Genomic DNA, 19,780 nt, shown 5'->3' on the forward strand with positions numbered 1-19,780 from the left:
ATCACAATAATGCCTTTATACTGTCTATTTTAGGAGATGTCTATAAAAAAAAGTGGTCCATTTTATGTGTGAATAATAAGCAGGAAAAAATGTGATCTTCACTAATTACCAAGCCAGTGAACCTAAATTAATTCTAGCACTTCTTTAATAATAGCACCATATCTGTGAACTCCATCTCTATCTGCTACACCCTCTGCTGTGTTAGCACATTGCAGTGATTAAAGTAGACAAGTGCAGACATACAGCACTGTTATGTGCTAGTTTCCTACAAAGAAATATGAACTCTGGCTCTGACAATGTAGCAAGTACTGGATTAGTAAATGACATTTAACAAAGTACCATGGTGGGTGTTCAATAACCGTTTGTATAACTGTGTCTGAAAAAACTGTGTTGCGCTAACGACAACCATACACATTGCTGACTACTGCAATGTATGGCCTAATTATATGAAACGATTGCACGCTACACTTACAAAACTGCCTGCCGTTTCAATAAAGAACCTCTCATATGTTTACAAACTCTAGCATCTCAATTGCAATGCCTTAATCACCCATAATATAATGTCAACACCGCTGTGAAATGCCAGGCTTCCACCTAAGTCATTTTACTCATTCTAGTTAAAAAAAATCACTGCTGCGGGTAGCTTGTTAAAGTGGAAAAATCTATAGGAGCTACAGCATCTTCCTATAAAACTTCTTAAACATAAATCTCAGTATATAGCTAGCACCACACACCAGCATCTACCACTGCAGCAAACTCTAGCTAAGTAAGAAGTAAGCACCAACGCTAGGTGAATGAAAATAACAGATTTGCCCCTTGCTTTTCTGAAATGGCACAAAATCTGCCCTCCACTGCAACGGTACTCAATAAAAGATAACCTATGTAAATAGCTAATGGCTCCCTTAAAATCGTCTAGCTAATTTTATGAAGAACAAGTCTAACAGAAGTGGATACAACTTTAATTGAATTAAATAAAATGTTCTGTGACACCCCCGATAGTAGGCTGGCAAGTACCAAAAATATTTTTGGATAACATGGTCTGAGAAAAAAGCATCAATGCATTCCTAGATTTTAGCATGAAGTAAAACATTAAATGATATCATTGTTAAGTTTAGTTTTGTACATACATTTAGCTGATGTTTAGTAGGCAAAAGTGAAATTTTTTCATGGTGAAAAATCAAGAATTGTCTTGCTCAAATCATTACTGTATATGGATTGTTTTTTTTTAATTAAAAAAATTGTGTTGAGTTGTCTTTAATCAAATGATTTGTGGAAAAAAAGAAAATTGATGGAACGAAATACCTTTCAGTGCCAACTGGTAGCAATGTGCCTACACAAACCTCAGTAAAAGGACTGAATGTAGCAGTCATTGAAGAAGAGAAGAGCACTTCATTTCCTCTCTTCTCTCTCTCCCACGCTCTTTGTAAAACTGAATAATAAATGAACATGCAGTGTTTAAGCAGTGCTTTGAAAGAGTGAAGAGCTTAGGGGCCACATGGGGAGCATGCATGAATCATGCACCATATATAGAGTGCATCAGTCAGGGCCATGCTCTGAGATAGTGAGATAGGATGGTGACTTGTGTGCTTTAAAGCTTGCTTGCTTATTCACAAAGCTTTGCATTTTAGTTTTAGAGCCCACTCTTAAGTAAGAAGTCAGTTTACATGGCTGGCCTCTCTGCAAGGTAATTATCAATGACTCCAATTGCCTGGGTGTGTGTTTGGCCTTTATTATCACCATCATAGCACACAACCTTTCATTAAGACAGACTGATTGAAAGCCTCAGCTGGCTTTTGCCCTGTAGTTATCATTTTGTGTCAGGCGGTAAAATATCTTGCTCTGAATTCTACATTACAATAGTTGAAAATGGGTATTATCCTGTGATAAGGGGCATGACCAAAAGGTTTTACTACCAGATCCGGTCACTGGCAGATGGAAAGAATCAAATGGAGACCCTTTTAAGGTGCCAGAAAGGTTCATTTGGGTGATGCTGTAAATAAAGCTTTTTTGTTTCATTACAAATGTTTAGATGAGGAATCTTTAACAATAATTATTTTTTTTTTAATTAATGCCACATAAATAAGTTAGCATTACCTTGACAGATCTTTGTGCCAAAAATTATTTTGTCAAAAATGGCAAAAGAAAATCAAACAACCAGAAACTACTGCACAGCTCTAAAGAGATTTCATAAAGGGAGTTTTTTTGTACTGGTATATTTAACACATGCAGTAAAACCCTTGTAAAAACATGCATCTGTAGCCATGCATGGATGAATATATGTTTAAAATATAGATTTTTTTTACCTAATGTTCAATATTCAATTCAATGTCAATATCATGAATATTCATAGTTGTGAATTCAATATTCATGAATATTCATGAAAGGTTAATAGTAAATTAGAACTTAGATTTTGAATAGATTTTAGTTGAATGATAGTTTATGTGCTATTTCATAGTAATCTATCTAGCTATGCTAAGCATTCTGCTTTAAAAGAACTATAATTGTCAACAGCATAAACTCCCTGAGGACAAGATAATTATAGACAGGAGTCATGTGTGGTAGTACTTCAGCATAGTGCTCAGTTTTTGCTCGATATAGTTCCACAACATAACCTTTGTTTCAGTAAGAATTATCATTTGAATGCTATTTACTTCTAAAACATTTGTCCCTTTAAAGCACTGCTTAAGATAGTAAATGTGTGAAAAGCATCAATTATATAATACTGTAGCTTCAAGGTAATTATGTGTTTATAAATGAACACATTAAAAAATAATTCTGTCAGTGAATGTTGTACTGGTATAAATGGTAAAAAGCCATAGCTCAGGATTTGGATTTGAATAGTCGCTCTATAAAAACATGGCATTGACTTGCTGGATTTAACTACGTTCGTGGACGGTCTGTCAGTCAACAAGCAATTATTAGGTCAAGCCAATACATCCAACTCCTCATCTCCATATTTATTTCCCAAATCAATCAGTGACATCAGATAATCATTTCAATCCAGAATCCAATTGAGGAATGTCACACCTTTGGTCAGATGATGGATGTTCAAATGTAAAGAAAGCGAAAACTATTTATAGAATTTACATCACGATGATGGAATGCTTTGGACACTTGAAAGGACAATGTGCTGTCTCTCCATAACAAATGACAACTTCATAATACAATATGCCTGAGCTTGTTACATTCATGGCATTCATGAGTGTCAGGATACATGCAGTGTATTTTAGCAGGCATATATTACAGGTAATGGACAGGAAGAAGAAGAAGAAGAAGAAGAAGAAGAAGAAGAAGAAGAAGAAGAAGAAGAAGAAGAAGAAGAGGAAGAAGAAGAAGAAGAAGAAGGAATGACCATTAGCCAATCCACATTTAGGATCCACTCTATGGTCCACGCCTAGGGTCTTCCTTTGTCCACTCCTGAAATGCTTAATGAGAATCTCTAAGCTAAATAAGGAATAAATGGTGTGAGCACTGATCATTCACAATGCAATTCACACTGCAAGTCAAACCATTTTAAAAGTTGGTATATAAGTGAACCAAATAAACTAAATTACATGTCCTACCCTCATTAACAAAAAGTCACATTAGTTATGGAACAAGTGATTAATTATTTTCCTTATTTTATTTCCAGTAGTAGGTAAACTGTGTATAACATATATAACATAGCAGTAAAGTATATTAAAAACTGGATTGGATGGAAAACACATTGGATTTGACAGACACTCACTTTGGAAAAAGTAATTTCATGTGCAAATTAGTACCACCGAACACTCCTTTTACACTCCATTAGTTAACATCCTTCAACATGTTCCATGTACAGTACACCAGAGATAATGTATTTTTATTATTATTTTTTTTTGGTCATGTGATTATTTTTTACATATTTCATATAGTCTTCATTCATTTCAGCATCATTTCATAATTTCAGATGACTCTCTTAGGCATTTTCCTAGTGCCTTCTCATTGGATTACCTTTAAGGAAAAGGCTCAATTGTGAGGAGTCATTAAGGCTGCAGATAATGCAAGCTGAGGATGAAAGAACATGAGATTGTTTTCATCAGCTCCGGTGTTCTGTGCTGGTACACTAGGGATTTGCTTTGTGTGTCACCAGGCACCAAAGTTATAAATTAAACCAAGGCAGTGTTATTCAGCTGGGATGAAAAGGAACAGTCAGCAGACTTTCTGATCACTGATCTGATTTCTGACAAGATGCGTTTAAGCACAGAAGCTGTTCATTTGAACTGAACAACCGGGACAAGACACAAATACAAAACAAGCCAACAAAAAATGTTTGATCATCCAGTTAACAATTGCTTGTCACAGTAGATAACAAAATGCAAATGTGCATCCTGGATTTAGGAATGTTTAGGATATGGATGTGTTTCCTAAACATCTGAGTTTTTCAATCACCAGCGCAAAATGAATATAACAGTGTTAGTTCAATAGTTGCTGCGTAGTTCCTAAAGCCTAAGGGATTTGGTCAAAATGAAATGAACATCAGATAGACGTGATAAAGTCTGCATGAATCAATCAGTATCTGAAGTCCTGAATTTGATGTAAAATTGTGGTTAACAATAAACACACAAAGAAATGTTTCTTTATGTCAAGTGTGTAGCCCTAACACTGTGCCACTATTCTTTCCATCATTATGTTCCGCTTTTTGTAGCTCCAAGTAACATATAAAGCATATCGTATGTGATATATTCATTAGTGTTGAACAATGTTTAAGCAGAGCTGCAATCTCAGCATATATTATTTTTAACACAATGGCACTTGCACTAATTTCACATATTGCATTTTATGTTAGTTCTGCTTGCGTAATCACATTTCCTATACAACGTCTATCAAAATCAAGATCGGTGAACGTTCCAGCTTATCTAATGCAGCCTGCATTCTGAATACAAATCCCGAGACAATCAGACTGAGACAGGCACACATCACTGAACAATGATATACAAAGAGAAAAGAAAAAGACAAGGGAGAAAGGCAGAACATGTTATTTTTTCATTCTTCTATTTAATAAATAAGTAAAGGTTGAAATCGACACTAATGTTAAAATTAGAAAATTTGAAAATCTTTTTATTAATAAAAAAATGATAAACTCTTTGCGACTTTAAGTATGAAATGTGGAGGAGATTCACATAAGGAAAATCCATCTAATTTAATCAAACACTCATATTAGTTACTGATGGTCAATTAATGCAGATAATAACTCTGGTGATTCAAAACTAGCTGAATGCTAAGAGTTATGTGTCACAGTACAAACTGTTTTAATGTGCGCACATTGTACGCGGCAGCCAACAGAGCAGACCGTCAGCTATTAGATCTCAATCATGCTGTTACCTTTTAGATCAACCTTCAGTGGTCTGATGCTAGTGTAAATGATTATATGATTATATGTATGTAGTGATGTATTGTTTGAAAATGTAGTGAGGAAAAATGTAGAGATTTTTCTTATATAGCAATTTTCTTAAGGAATAGAAACAATCGCATTGGGTGACAGAAAACCTCACGAACAGATATATTTCAAACCAGAAAAAAAGGACACTAACAACATAACTGCGCGCTGTTACTTTCACCTCGGCTGACAAGATCTTTCTTTGTTTCAGCAGTATTCAGTTTGTCCTTGCGAGCAGAACACAGATGTGAATACAAGCATTGGGGTGGGAAAACCTGAGAGGAGTCTGATACGTCTAGTTTAGGGGAGAGCGATTCGGGACAATGACTTGACAGGGGTTTATGGGAAAGGAAGCATTCACTTACAGCAGGATTGTTAAAATAGAGAGAGAGAGAGAGAGAGAGAGAGAGAGAGAGAGAGAGAGAGAGAGAGAGAGCACTGTGCAAGTTCTTGCCAGTACTTTAGACAGGTGAAAGAGGGGGGAAGAATGAGCTCTGTAAAAAGCCCCAGTTTCAGCTTTCACTCAAGCTAAAAATACAAGCTGTTTACCAGCTCAGAAGCACAAGTGCAGTTTAAGGCATTAGGTTCAATGCTGCTAGACGTTGGATGTTATTTCTGAACAGGATGCTTGACAGCTAGGGTGTAATCCCTGCAGTAATTCAACTGCTGTTAATAACTACATGTTACCATTTGATGAAAAAGTGTCTCACATCTCCTCGAGTGAGATATCAACACAGACATCATCAATGTCTAATAGCTTTGAAGAGTACTGTATAAAGCTCTAGGAGAGACAGTAGCTGATTTGTATCTACGGAATTCTAAACTTCATCAGCCGTGAGAAGCCTTGAGCCATTCTGTTTCCTCACGTCTTGATACTGATTGATATAATGAGTAATTTGTAAAGAATCAAATACGTGAAGGTAATGTGGTTTGAGCTTTTTTTTTTCAGTTTCACATAAGAACACTGACCTCAGTCCTAGCACTAACATTAACCTTTTATACCCAATAATGTTGGGCTTTGATATCACAGGCAGAACATGTGTTACGAGTTATTATTTTGATTCCTTTTTTAATCACACAGAATTCAGTCCAATTCAAGTCAAATCAATTGCGGTTTATTGTCACTTCTCCATATAACTTGTATACATTGGAAAGAAATGTTTCTTCAGGAAATACCAATGGCACAACACCATGCAATAGCATATATAACAATAACAAACTCTAACTCTCTACACTGTCTTACAATGTACACAGAAAATCTGTCCCTTTTTCAGTGGAGAAATTAGAAAAACATCTTAGTACCAAGATGGACAAAAATATAAAAAGTTCAAACGGGAGTGAATGCTTATGCTACTGTAGGTACTGTACTTAAGGAACATAGTTATACTGCATGTGAGGTGTATTTCGAAAATTGTTCTGAGCTAGGAAAGATGTGTTCAGAAGAAGGAGTCGATGCTTCTGGGCTATCTGTAAGAAACTGGCTAGTCACATGACCTTAACCAATCAAGCTGCACTGAGAGGAGCTGGATCGAAAGGTTTGAGAGAGGTCTTTATCCAGCTCTAGTGATCTCTGAGAAGTTCTCTGAGACACAGATGAACCCAGGGAAAACTCTAGAAACAATGACTGCTACAGAAAAAGTGTGTGCAACAGTTATACATTGAGTGCCTTCTTTTGGTTGACGATGTAGAAAACTCTGGGTTGTACACTTGTATATGATTTGTTCATATAGTGGTTAGTTTGTCTTCATGCATACAGTATATGTGGAGGACAGGCCAAACATTACCATATAATATTGGTAAAAATGATGTTTATATTTTCTGATTTCTAAAGTCTAAAATGTTGACCCTTGTTCTGACCACCCACAGTGGAACGCATAGATATGCAACAACGAAAACTGAGTCTCAGTGGAGTCTCAGACTTGTAACGCATGAGCTATGGAATGCTCCATGAGAAACGCTTTTGTGATTCGACTCAGCATGTTCTGTAAACATGGAGAAACTGTATTTATGTTTGCTTCATTCTCTGTATATATGCAGACCAAGTAGGGCTTTTAAACCCCATGTAAAAGCATGATATTTGTCCTGGGACATATACCACAAAGGCTCAATTGTGCACAATGTGGAACGCAAATAACATGCATTTTAGAGGTCATGCAGTCTTACTTGAGATTATAATGATATACTGCATCTTGGGCTATCTGACATTGACAGACAAAATAAGACATTTACTTTTAGAATTTGAAACTAAAACTTCATTTTGTTCATATGTTTCTCTGTGTGATATGATTAGGGAATCATCCTCAAGGCAATAAGAGTTATTTGTTTCCTGCTGTTCTGTTTTCGTGTTCAGGATTATGTTTTCCCCTTATCAGTCAGGAAATAAAACTAAATATTCATAGTTGTTTTCAGGCAAGTAAATTACTCAACCTAAGCTGTGCCAAAGTCTCCATCAGATATACATCGGCAGTAACACGAACCACCTGAATATATCAGCTTAACTAAAAACATTCCTTTCAGCATTTGAAGATGGCTTCCTTTAAAAATGCATTTTTTTCAGTTGTAAAACTTTGGAAATTCCCCTTCTACTGTGTCTATATCTAAGAAGGATTTCCACTAAAGGGACTGGTTACTGATGGATTGCTGAACATAGCTGTGGACATGCTCTACTCCAACTGCTTGACACCACTGAGGCGTGTGACCCTTTGCTGCAATGGGAACAAGATACCCCATAATATCACTAGGCCACCCAAATGCTGTGCAACCAAGATTAAATCCTGGAGATAGGAAAGACAGATAGAAAACCTTTACAAAGTAGAACAAGAAAGATCATCCAATAGTCCTTCTCTACACAACACTGAGGAGATTTGTGAGAAGATTTCCCTTTTTTTAATTTCAACTCAGGCACACTGGCACTTAAAAAGCCAAAGCAATTAGGATCCTATGCTCAAGCATAACGTTCTCTAATTCTTCAGGAAATGAATTTGAGTATTGAATAACATGATGAAGCAAGTCATTAAAATTGTATTCGTGGTGTAATCACCATTGTTCCAATCAGAACAGACTGTTGTTGTTGTTTTTTGTATATTTACATTTGAATAAATGTGAAGTATTATTAATATAAACTATTAAACTAATAAACATATTATTTATACCATATAATTTGTCACAATGTCACCATTTTGACCAAAAGCTTTTATGCTTATAAAGTTTATAAAGTGTTGTTGATGATTTTATATTGAAAAGAAAGCTATAAATGAAAGTACAGTTTGTATAGATTTTACATGAATATCATATGATGTAATTGATCAAATGACCCGTTCCCTATATTTCATGCATGGAGACTGGAGACATGGAGACCTCTGCATCAGAAAAGGAATACAATAAAATTTTAGAATAGACCCATAATTTTCAAAAGGGTATATGATTTTTCTTGTTCTTTTTGTCTTCTTATTGAAAAAACCTGAGAATATTTTACGTTCATTCGCTCATTATTTGGAATCGCTTTATTCCTGTGAGGGTTGTGGTGGATCCAGAGCCTATCACAGTAAAACTGGACATAAATGAATACCAAAAGCACACACATTCACACATAAGAGAAATTTATTAAAGCAGACCAAGAGGGAGGAAACTAAAGAACTCAGAGGAATCTCACATGAACATATTGGAAAAAAAAACGTAGGCTCAGGATCAAAGCAGGAACCCTGAAGCAGCCATATTACTGCACTCATTATAAAAAGATTAAGAAAATTCTATGTATTGTAAATCAGAGGTCCTTTACCGATGAACTGCTTTATAAACACTGTGGTTTTAGGGGTTTGGCTTTTGCTTTATCTAACTATGGTCAATCTGTCTCTAAGTGCAAACTATAACTACAAGTTCATCCAAATCCAAAGCAGTTCAAACTGAATTTGAAAAATACAGTATATTATAAAGCACACGAGATAAGGAAGTGTCTGTATAAGGTGTGTAAATGTTGCAGGTTTAGTGAAGTGGTGCTCTGGAGAACAAACATGACAGATGCAGTCTGGCATTTACAGTCACTGTGTCATTGTTATGCACTTGTTTACAGGGTAGTGTAGTATTATGTGCTGCATAATATCATACATGTCAGGACATGTGCAGAAACCTCCATCGAAAAACAGGATTTCAACAGAAACTACAGAAAGGCCTGCATTCAGATGTTGTCAGTTTTATTGGGAATATTTACAACCTACAGTTTCGACAGGCTTAATTTTATTTTTCAGGAAACCACCAAAGTATTTTGACTGCATTCACGTTACGGATCTTTGTGTATCAGCTTGATCGTGCGTGACCATGCATGAGTAATGATGTGAGAGCAAAGTCTTTCAGACGTGGAGTACCGAGTCAGCGCTTACAGTATTAAAACAGCTTATTGCTGTAAAGTTGTGTGACATTTCAAAGAAGAGCTACTGTCAGGATGGGCTGCATCATAAGACTCGACCTTTTTTGCTTTTCGGAGGTCAGCGTGTAAAGGCAGCACTGCTTCGCCATGCAAGTCAAATGCATGCCTATAACTATCTCTGCAGGATGAGGATGGAAAAAACAAACAGACAGTTGACAGATTTCCTGTGGCGCCTTCATAATACACACTTCTTTATTTACTCATCTGCTTCACACACTCACTGAGCCAAAAGCCATGAAGAATTACTTATACAGACAGTGTACATCGTAGCCAAGTACTGAAAAGGTTCAAAAATTCATTTCAGCATGCCTGAACTTATTGGAGTCAGTCCCTGTTGGTGTGTTTAGTTATAATAATGGTTCAACTGCAGTATATACAGTACAGCGAGATCCAAAGGTCTGAGACAACATTGGAAATCTGCAATTTCGCCCAAAAAAATAATTGAATCAAAAAGTAGAAATTGAAATTAACATTTTTTATATTTAAGATTAAATTTAAAACAACGAAAGTAAATGTTTTTACATTTGAAAATTTAATAGTAAAGGTTCAGCCCTATTTCTAGGTCTATATTTCAGTGTAAGCAAAACTGATAGAAACCATGTTAATCTACATTGATCCTGACTTACAATGGATCAAAAGGTTCTGCACTGCCATTAAAGTAAAAAAGGGTGACGTACCGAATACTGTAAGAAATTCTGAAATTTGTCTAGATATTCCAAAGAATCAACTCTACAAGTGACTGTGTATAATATAAATTGTAATGAAGTGTGTTCTATTAAATTAGAGAAGAATGGAAAATTTCATTAGTGCCCTCAGACACCATTATATATTGCAATCACAATAAGCACAGGTCCAACATCAATTTCACATGCATTCAAAAAACAAAGATTTTTTTATTATGTTGGCTGAAATGAAGCATCTCAAAGCCAGTCTTTCAGTCAGGTTTTAAATAGAGACAGACTATTTGTTTAGTCAGAGGGTAGATAAAATAGCAGCCAGTGATTCTTTAAAGACAGTGATGATCTTATCATGCCACTGAGTTTGCTGCAAGGAGGGGTTAAATATGAACCGTGTTTACTTTGAGGAACATCATCTCAATAAAGTTAATTATTTACTACCATCACAAATCTCTATAACCGCTGCACACTTTCATCATACTACAGATAGGCTTTAATCAGGTGCATTCCTCATAGATGGCCTGCTGGGCCTCATGGAGGACTTTGAGGAGCTGCTTGGACAAGTTACTTTGAAATATTTTAACTGAATTCCAGTCATAGCAGCTAGATCCAGTTTAGGTCAGAATCCAAATGGGGCCCTCCTTCTTTCCAGATATCTCTTATACACCTATGAATAATTTGGGATTGATGAACACTGGAAAATTAAATATTTTCAAACTAGGCAAAGTGTCTCCAAAATTCATTACACTATGTGTAGCATCTATACCTACATATATACTCATGATTAATGTGGTTTTCCTGCAACTGCTGCAATTTCTCCTTTCCTGAGTAAAGCCGACTACAAATGTGAACATTTGTTGTGTGCATTAATAGAAAGAATTCCAGCTGGTTCCAGTAAGATAACACGTTTCATGCGCTTCTGTTAAAATAACTGTCAAGGAATGTTTAAACCAGCTGCCTAAAAAATCTCCCTAAATTGTGTGATCTTAATCCTACTCTAGACCAGGCTGTTAAACTAAATGTCTAAATGTCTGGATATCTTATTTAAAAGATAATTAAATGGAATTAGTCTAACCGAGCAGATGATGTGATGAATTTCTATGAAAAGAAGAAGACCTCTACAAGTCTACAAGTCAATGCATGAGCATATGCTATTTTTTAACTGTAACTTTTCTGACATCACATAAACACCCCGTGTCTGCATTTCTGTCTGCAGAATCAGATTCGAAACATGCCAATTGACAAATTTAAAGTCCCATAAACCTTTCATACAAAACCACAACTATGTTTGGACATGAAATAATTCCCCCATAACCGTTTCCTAATTTGAACATTGGCTGAGCAATAACAGTCCCCACAGGCGTCCTTTCCTCCATAGCAGGCGGTGCTTTAGTTATTTCAGACAGAGCTGAGTGTGGATTGGTGCAGTGGCCACTCCACACTTGGCCCTGTGGAGCTGAAAACAAGGGTTTAGAATCCAAATGCACCGAAATAATGCTTCCTGTCTAACCTTTAGAGCTGTAGATATCCTGTTTGACTGAGACAAATCCCTGCTGGAGCTGGACAGTCTGGCACTGAGCTGACCTGCTGTCTGGCAATCTCTTTTTTGTTTTCTATCTCTCTTTCTCTTTTTTTGACTTTCTTTTTATATGTGCCCTTGCAGGTCACTGAGCACTATTGAGTAGTGCTTCTCTTCCACTCAGCAGGCCTTGTTTTAGTTCACATAGAGAAGTGAGAGAAGGTCAGAGGGAAAGTGGGAAAAACAAAGTGGACCAGAAAAGTAATTTAGGTGAAAGTTGAACTGAAGTAGAGCTTAGATTAAAAACATACAGCAATCACCATGGGCAATGGCGTGTCAGTAACATCTTCCTCAGAGCTATATGGACTCACAAAGTCAATTGCTCCCTATCAGATGTGCTCTTATAATAGAGCATTAATTATTCTCCACTTTAGCATCCTGACAATGCTGAAAACTAGGAGAGTAGACAAGATAATGTTACTACTAAGTAATTACTGGAATTAAGCCCGACTTAATAGTCTGACAGCTTTATACCAAATGCCAGGAGACTCAACCAGTGGGCTTTAATAGTTAGAGCAAAAAAGCTGAATGATGATGAAACAATCGCTCCACTAAAAATCATGCTTATTTGCATATCTTCCAAGACATACGGCATTCATAAAACACAGCATCAGCTATTTGCTTTCCTTGGTGCTTTTTTTTTATGTTTTCAGAGCTGAGAAAAGGATAAATATGCATCAACCCTGAAGGAAACTCTATGTTAATATACAGTATCAGTTTGTAATATACGGATCCCTTTGCTGCCTGCGAAGAGAACCGCAATTACAAAATACAATAATGACAATCCATCCCTTAATTAACAGTATCTTCTGTGTGCATATGTCTTAACTATATATGCCTAAGAATTTTATTTTCACATAAAATTGGGCTACCTCAAAAATAAACAATCGCTTGTTTGCCAATATGGGAAACAAAGGGAATGTGAAAATGCAGATAAGAGTATCTACAGGGTACAGAATCATTTCTGTCATAAGATATATTGAACTGTTAAGAGAGGTATTATGTTTGACAGAAAACCATACTGCAAATCCAAAAACTGTAAAACTGCAAAAAAAAAAACCTCAAAAGAGAAGAGCAAATTGTTTTTCGGTCTCCTTACAAATTCTCTGGGCTAGATTCTGGTCTTCTTGCATGGTTTCTGAGAATTAGTTGGAAAATTTTGCTTAGATCTGGCAACTCAGTGCACTGGCTGATTTAGGGAAAAAACGTAAAGAATCTTTGTTGTAATTGGCTGAGCTAAACTCTGGGACAGATACATTTACACAGAAGCCTGGAATGAAGAAAAATCTAGATTCACTATACAGCTAAGAATTATTTCACAATTTTCTTAAGTACATTATTTTAATTCATGTTATTGAAGTTTTTAATACATATTGCATACCACACCTTTAATCCGGACATGCAGTATGCATAGCAAGATAGCAAGACATAGCATACTGCATGTCATCTGGGTGAACTGTATTGATTTTGTATGAATGAGCAAGTGTGATATAACTTGAGTTTACTGGCCTACTCAATTCCATCATGGTCCCCACATCTACAAGAGCCTGATTGATTTTTGCCTTAAATGACGATCTAATGATTTAGGCCTATGACTACAAATGCTGTCTTCTGTTACATATCTTTAAAAAGAACAGTACCACGCCCAAAACAAACTCGATTCATGTTCCTGTAAGTAATATTTATTGGGCACTGAAGTTATTTCTGAAGAAGTCACAGGAGACTGGAAAAAATATGGATTATACAAACATAGCCGAATGGAATATGAAATTAAATGTATCTATCAAACACTGTTTGATTTGTCCAATTGAGCTGATGCAGATTACATTTCAGAATATTGCAAACAATAAACCTTTGTTTAACAGCAGAGACTAATCTATAATAAGCACCCAACGGAGGTTTGCAATACAGTACATTAGCCTCTCCTCTCAAACCCAATAGCATGAGCATCAATCATCTCTGACAGAACAAAGCCAGCCCTTTTAACCGAGGAAGTGAGAATAGCTCATCAGAGCCATTTCTGTGATGAGACACAGAAGAGTCACCAGCGATTGGCTAAATGGACAGAAGCTGAATAGAAGGAGAACTATAGGGATTTTCTGTCATTGCCATGGACTCTGGTCTGTCATTAAGGCAGGACAAAAGAACTGAAGAGAACAAAAAGGGTGAGGGTTAACTATGAAGGTCATTTTCTTTAAATATTCTGTTGCTGTCTCTTTTTCTTAGGCAGTTTTGGTTCAAATCAGATTTAACAATGTGTGTGTGGTGTGTGAGTAAGTGTAAAAATGAGACAAGACAAGGTTACATCTATGCCACTATGTGGATGCTTTCAAGAGTACTCAGATCAAGTGAACTAAGTATGATTGTGATTGTTAATTTAGAAAACATAATAAAGCATAACATAACATAACATAATAAGGTTTGCATTAAATCCATACCTTGATGTTATGGTGGAATGCATAAGAATCTTTTTAGAATTGAGGTGCTAGGATTTACATTAATTATACATCACTGTTACTGAGCCTGTTAGAACAAACAGGAAAATGATACTGAGAGAACAGTGTGGTTCTTCCACCTGATTAAACTTTATTCATAATAATATAGTAATGCAATCATAACTCAATGTGTGGCACAGGAGAACAAAGCAAAGACAATAGAATAGATAGCTCTATTCATTTACAGCTATAGTTTTATAAAGGCAATTTATTGCAGATGCCACCCTGGAAAATAAGTGTGAAACTGCTAGAAATCATCTTCCAGTTTCTGCTGCAAGCTCTTATATAAGTATGGAATAATACACGGTAAGAAATGACATCATGCAAAAATTATCAATGGCATGGATTGGTGCGATGTGGCCCGATGCAGTAGATCCTGAAGTGTTTCATTCCTCGTATACCAAGAAGAACAGCTCTAGTTCTACTACAAAGCTCTGACACTGGAGACCCCTGCCAAAATTCTGAATAAAATCTCTGTCTGGTCAATCAGTATTGAGAATTCAACAGTGCTGCAATATAAAATACTTTTTAAAAAACCTTTGAGAAAAAAGCTTGCCATATCAGAAAGGCATCCCATCATCTCCTGCTAATGAAATGTTCAACAAGATAAACTGATACGACACACGACATCCATCTAAAAAATTCTAAAGACTTCATGATAAATCAATTCTTGCATATATCTGTATTTTATAACAGGCTTCCTCTTCACATATCAGAGTATCATGAATCTGAAAAGTGGTCAATACCGTGTGGTTGTATGAGTTAGGTGCCTGCTCAGATGGGGTGTATGACAGCGGTGTAAGCTGATATGTGGTTTAACTTCAAAGGCATTGGATTAATGCGCATGCCCTACATATAAAGTCATGCAACGAGTCATTAAAATGCATGAAAGCTTAAGCAGACGGAGTGCAGGAGTGATAAGGAAAAAGCTGTCAGCAGCGATCTGCCTCTATTTAACACGACAGGAAAGTGACTTGTGGCCAGTTGACAATCCACAGTATGGGTCTGATTGTGTGTGTTTGTGTGTGTGTGTGTGTGTGTGTGTGTGTGTGTGTGTGTGTGTGTGTGTGTGTGTGTGTGTGTGTGTGTGTGTGTGTTTGTGTGTGTGTGTGTGTGTGTGTGTGTGTGTGTGTGTGTGTGTGTGTGTGTGTGTGTGTGTGTGTGTGTGTGTGTTTGTGTGTGCACGCTGAGTTAATGAAAGGGAAGAACTAGCAGTATTTCTAAACACAGTTCAGAGCATACAAGCTAAAACACACATAGCACAGAAAGTACAAGAAAACTTGGACAAAGCTGTTCAGATTTTCCTTCTTTTAAGTGTTTCTGCTTAAACGTCAATCTATTTCACCTATACACTGTTGTGACAATGTGCGATTATCCAGAACACAGGGTTATGACTGGGACAATCCACATCTTTCCCAGCCACAACCAAAGAACTCAATTTAATCAGAAGTCAATGACCAATTCATGCTATTTACACTGCCCTTCATAAATGATGCACCACACTGTTACACATTTTGAAGCACAACCATGGAACCAGCACCGGAATAAGAGGCAGCATTCCTCAAAGAATCCCCACATAGCCTCTGTTTCTGATCTCCGACTTTGTGCCAAAAATATGCCGGACAAGTGATGGGGGGTGGAAAAGAAAAGGCTTTTATATCAGACTGCGGGGAAGAACTAAAGAGTATGGAATTACAGTCCTCAGCTCCCCAGTCTAAAGTAAACTGGGTTGTATTGGATTGAATATTATATGCAGGAGAAGGCAACCTGAATAAGAGGACTATGGTATCAATGCTATCTAAACCACAAATATGAGGAAATGCAGTGGTCCGGAATTGAATAGCCTTTTGATTAGAACGTGAACCATGACTTCTGAGGAATATGATACATTCTCACTAAGTGGACACTAAACATAGTGGGGGAATTTTATGGGATTGCGGTAATGTTAGCAACTGTTAGCTCAAGTATCATCTGTATCATGAAATGTTAGTAGACAAATTAGTACAGAAGTGTCACCGATACTTGAGACAGAGTCTCACAAGACAAAGACACCCTGGATATCAGGACAGACCTAAAAATCAATGCTCATTTGCATAGTGAAGGACTTCTGAGTATTTATGAAGCATCACACCAGCCCCATTGTGTTAATGATGTTTTAAATGTGGTCAAAACTAAAATAGTGCAAAAATGTGGGCCGTTTGAAGGACCCTAAGGTACATTTTGGGAAACAGTTTATTAAAAGCTCTCTGTCTTCTTCTGCCTGCAAGAAGGTTCACACTTGCAATCAAATCATTAACAAGCTGTCTCCTTCCCTCCAACTGCACCCCATCCTTTTAACTATGTATAACTAATGGGCTTGCCTTTTAAAAAGAAAGGGCAGAGCTAAGCATGTTCTGGCTCTGTTCTGGCTGAGAGTATAAGTAATTTCCAGGCTGGAAAAATGTAAACAGATGCCTAAAATAAATATAAAAGTATCCATAGCCACTTTCTAGGGTATGTGGAAATGAAATGTTTTCAACTTTACAAACTGCACCTTAAGCCATAAATTCTAAAAAAAAAAATTTTATATTGGAACTAATACCCAAAAATGACAGATTTTTTTTTCCATCATGAACAGATTATTCAATAGTCCAGTCTAGGATGAAGAGGTTTGGGACAATCAGTTATTTCTCAGATGACATAGTTCTTGTACATTAAGCAGATGGTACCGTATATACACTATTCATTCTCAACATAGACATATATTTACTACACCCACAGGCATCTGCTGAAATATATAAACCATAAAAAAACTCATATCTCATGTTTGACAATATCTAATGTCTAGCAGAGATGGCAGCTTATGTCTGGAAAAATAAAAATAAATCTTACATCAATATAAATCAAATTCAGAGTTTTTAGACTGATGATATCCTTACTGTGACCAGTATAGTAAACCAGTATCAGTAAGCATTTATTGAGAGACTTTAAAGCACTTCTGTAAATAGATCTGATAAAGTCATTTACCAAATGCTATAAATGTACATGCTCAGGAGTCAACGATTTTTTTTATCAATATAGTGCTTATATGTACTTTAATATACCTGTTGGAAGTTGCTATGCTTGGATTCTGACCAAAAGTGTTTCTACGACATATCTCAGAAAACATAAATATATATCTTTTTACTATATTTAAAATGACATGGAAATATTTTTAATTAGGTTACTTCATAATCTTCTGATCAGATACGCCAGTAAATGCACCTAATGATATGTAAAATAAATGTCATTTGTTCACAATGTGTTCGGGTTTTTTCACAGCTAAGTGTCATAGAAAAACAAATTTCAGAATGTAAACTTAATCCTTTAAGCTGTGATCTTGTTTTTCAAGAGTGGAAATGGAATGAAAGCCTTGAACAAAGTTTTCTGTCTTAATTTTTAGGGAAACCAGACTAGAATTGTACATCTGGTGGTTGTATGTTTAAAACAGAAAGACATTTCAGTTTCAAAAGCCTGCAGTTGTCTGATTTATATATAGTTTAATGCCTAAAGTTTTCCCTGGACATTACACAAATTAAAATGAAACACGGATGTTCTCAACTTCAAAGTTGTTGTTCTAAGTGTTCTTATCTTTAGATTTTGTCAGATTCGACATTCTATGTTCAAACAAACAACAACAAAACACTTTTTAAGCCTTTCCCAAGTTTTTCTGAGCCCTTTAAACACCTTTAAACACACTTCCACCACATTCGGCCAAATGTACGTACAGGGTTAGAATACAGACAGTGATCCACCAGACTTGTTCACAGAGCAATCACAGGGTCACAGGGTGAGCAGCTCATGGTTACTCACCGCCGACGAACTGCACGCCGCCCGCCACGCGTCCCACAGTGCGAGAGATGAGCTCGGATACACAGCAGCCCATCAGCGACGTGAGCGCCACGAGCAGCAGCAGACCGCAGCCGGTGCCCGTGATCACCGTACAGATGCGCCACTCCACGCTCGGGATGCCCTGAAACGATGCGTAGCGGCCGCACTGCTCCAGCATCACCGTGGCCTGCCTGGCCTCGTCGCGCACCGGATACGAGCAGCGGCGGAACGTTCCGAAAGACACCGGCTTGTCCATCTGAGATCCCAGCAGCCAGTATGGCATAAAGAAGCCCACGCAGCACGCCGCGGCACTCAGCAGAGACACAAGCGACCACACCACACCAGCACACGTTAAACTGGAGGCCATGGTCTTCGATATTTTAGACACTTCCCAAAGATTTCTTCTTCACGACAAAACTTTTATCCTCTTGCTCTTTTCCTGATTATCCCCACGCGTCTTTCAGCATGGTTTTCTGCGCACTGCGTTCCGTCTCCTACCACACACACACACACACACACACACACACACACACACACACACACATACATACATACATACACAAACACACACACAAGCACGCACGCACGCACACAAATACGCACGCACACACATAAAGTTATGTGTCGGATAGGCACACATGCACAGTATTTCCATAGTGTGTACACATTTAGGATTACCTTAATACTAGGCTTAGTACTAGCAGAATTACACAACAGCTAGTTGCACAAGTTGAAATTTCAATTCTTGAAGTCTGCATTTTTAGTTTATATATTTAGTTTATTCTCAGTATTCATAGAATTGCGTAAAAAGACAACAGACGAGCATGAAAACTTTTTGGCTTCATCATTTGAAGATCTGCGACGATACAGAGCAATTAAAATGAAAACAGTGATGATCAAATACCTACATGAAGATTCTCACCGCCTGCAGTCTCAAGTCCAAATCACTGAGGACATCCCAGAGTCAGAAACAAAACTTTCTCCAAGACTCGGAGACAACGTTTGCTTCAGGACGTCCGTGGAAATGCACTAAAAGTTCCCTGAACGTGCTGCTGGGAATCCAGTGTCCTCTTTCTATATGCACTGACGCAGAATAGGTGAAGCTCTAACTCCGTGCTTCAGATCCTCAGCTCCCGTGATCACTGTTCAGCTCGCGCTCTGCGAGAAAAGTGCACTCGGTTTCTCCATATGTACGCGTGTGTGTGCGCGCATCTCCGCCCAGGAGGATGGGCCAGTGCGCATAGCCTGAAACTTGTCAGAATCAGAATCAGATTCATTGGCCAAATGTATTGACACACGCAAGGAATTTGGTTTCAGCAGTTTGTGACTCTCAAAGGTACAGACATACACAATACTATA

The 19,780-nt window shown here is 37.2% G+C and overlaps 1 protein-coding gene across 2 annotated transcripts in view; it reads right to left on the bottom strand.

The window, feature by feature from the left end:
- Positions 1–19,648, bottom strand: part of LOC113643423 (LHFPL tetraspan subfamily member 6 protein) — a 51,036-nt gene extending 31,388 nt beyond the window's left edge. The window contains exons 1-2 of one of the 2 annotated variants that reach the window (XM_027147684.2): positions 19,330–19,648; positions 18,404–18,915 (exon numbers count right to left, since the gene is read on the bottom strand). In XM_027147684.2, coding sequence (XP_027003485.1) covers positions 18,404–18,788 — 385 coding nt within the window. In that variant the 5' untranslated portion in view covers positions 18,789–18,915; positions 19,330–19,648. Of the gene's footprint in view, positions 1–18,403; positions 18,916–19,325 lie in introns of both variants that reach the window. The other variant, XM_027147685.2, reaches the window with a different exon arrangement.
- Between the last annotated feature and the right edge of the window lie 132 nt (positions 19,649–19,780).

Source organism: Tachysurus fulvidraco, chromosome 11, assembly GCF_022655615.1.
Source record: "Tachysurus fulvidraco isolate hzauxx_2018 chromosome 11, HZAU_PFXX_2.0, whole genome shotgun sequence".
Classification (NCBI taxonomy): domain Eukaryota; kingdom Metazoa; phylum Chordata; class Actinopteri; order Siluriformes; family Bagridae; genus Tachysurus; species Tachysurus fulvidraco.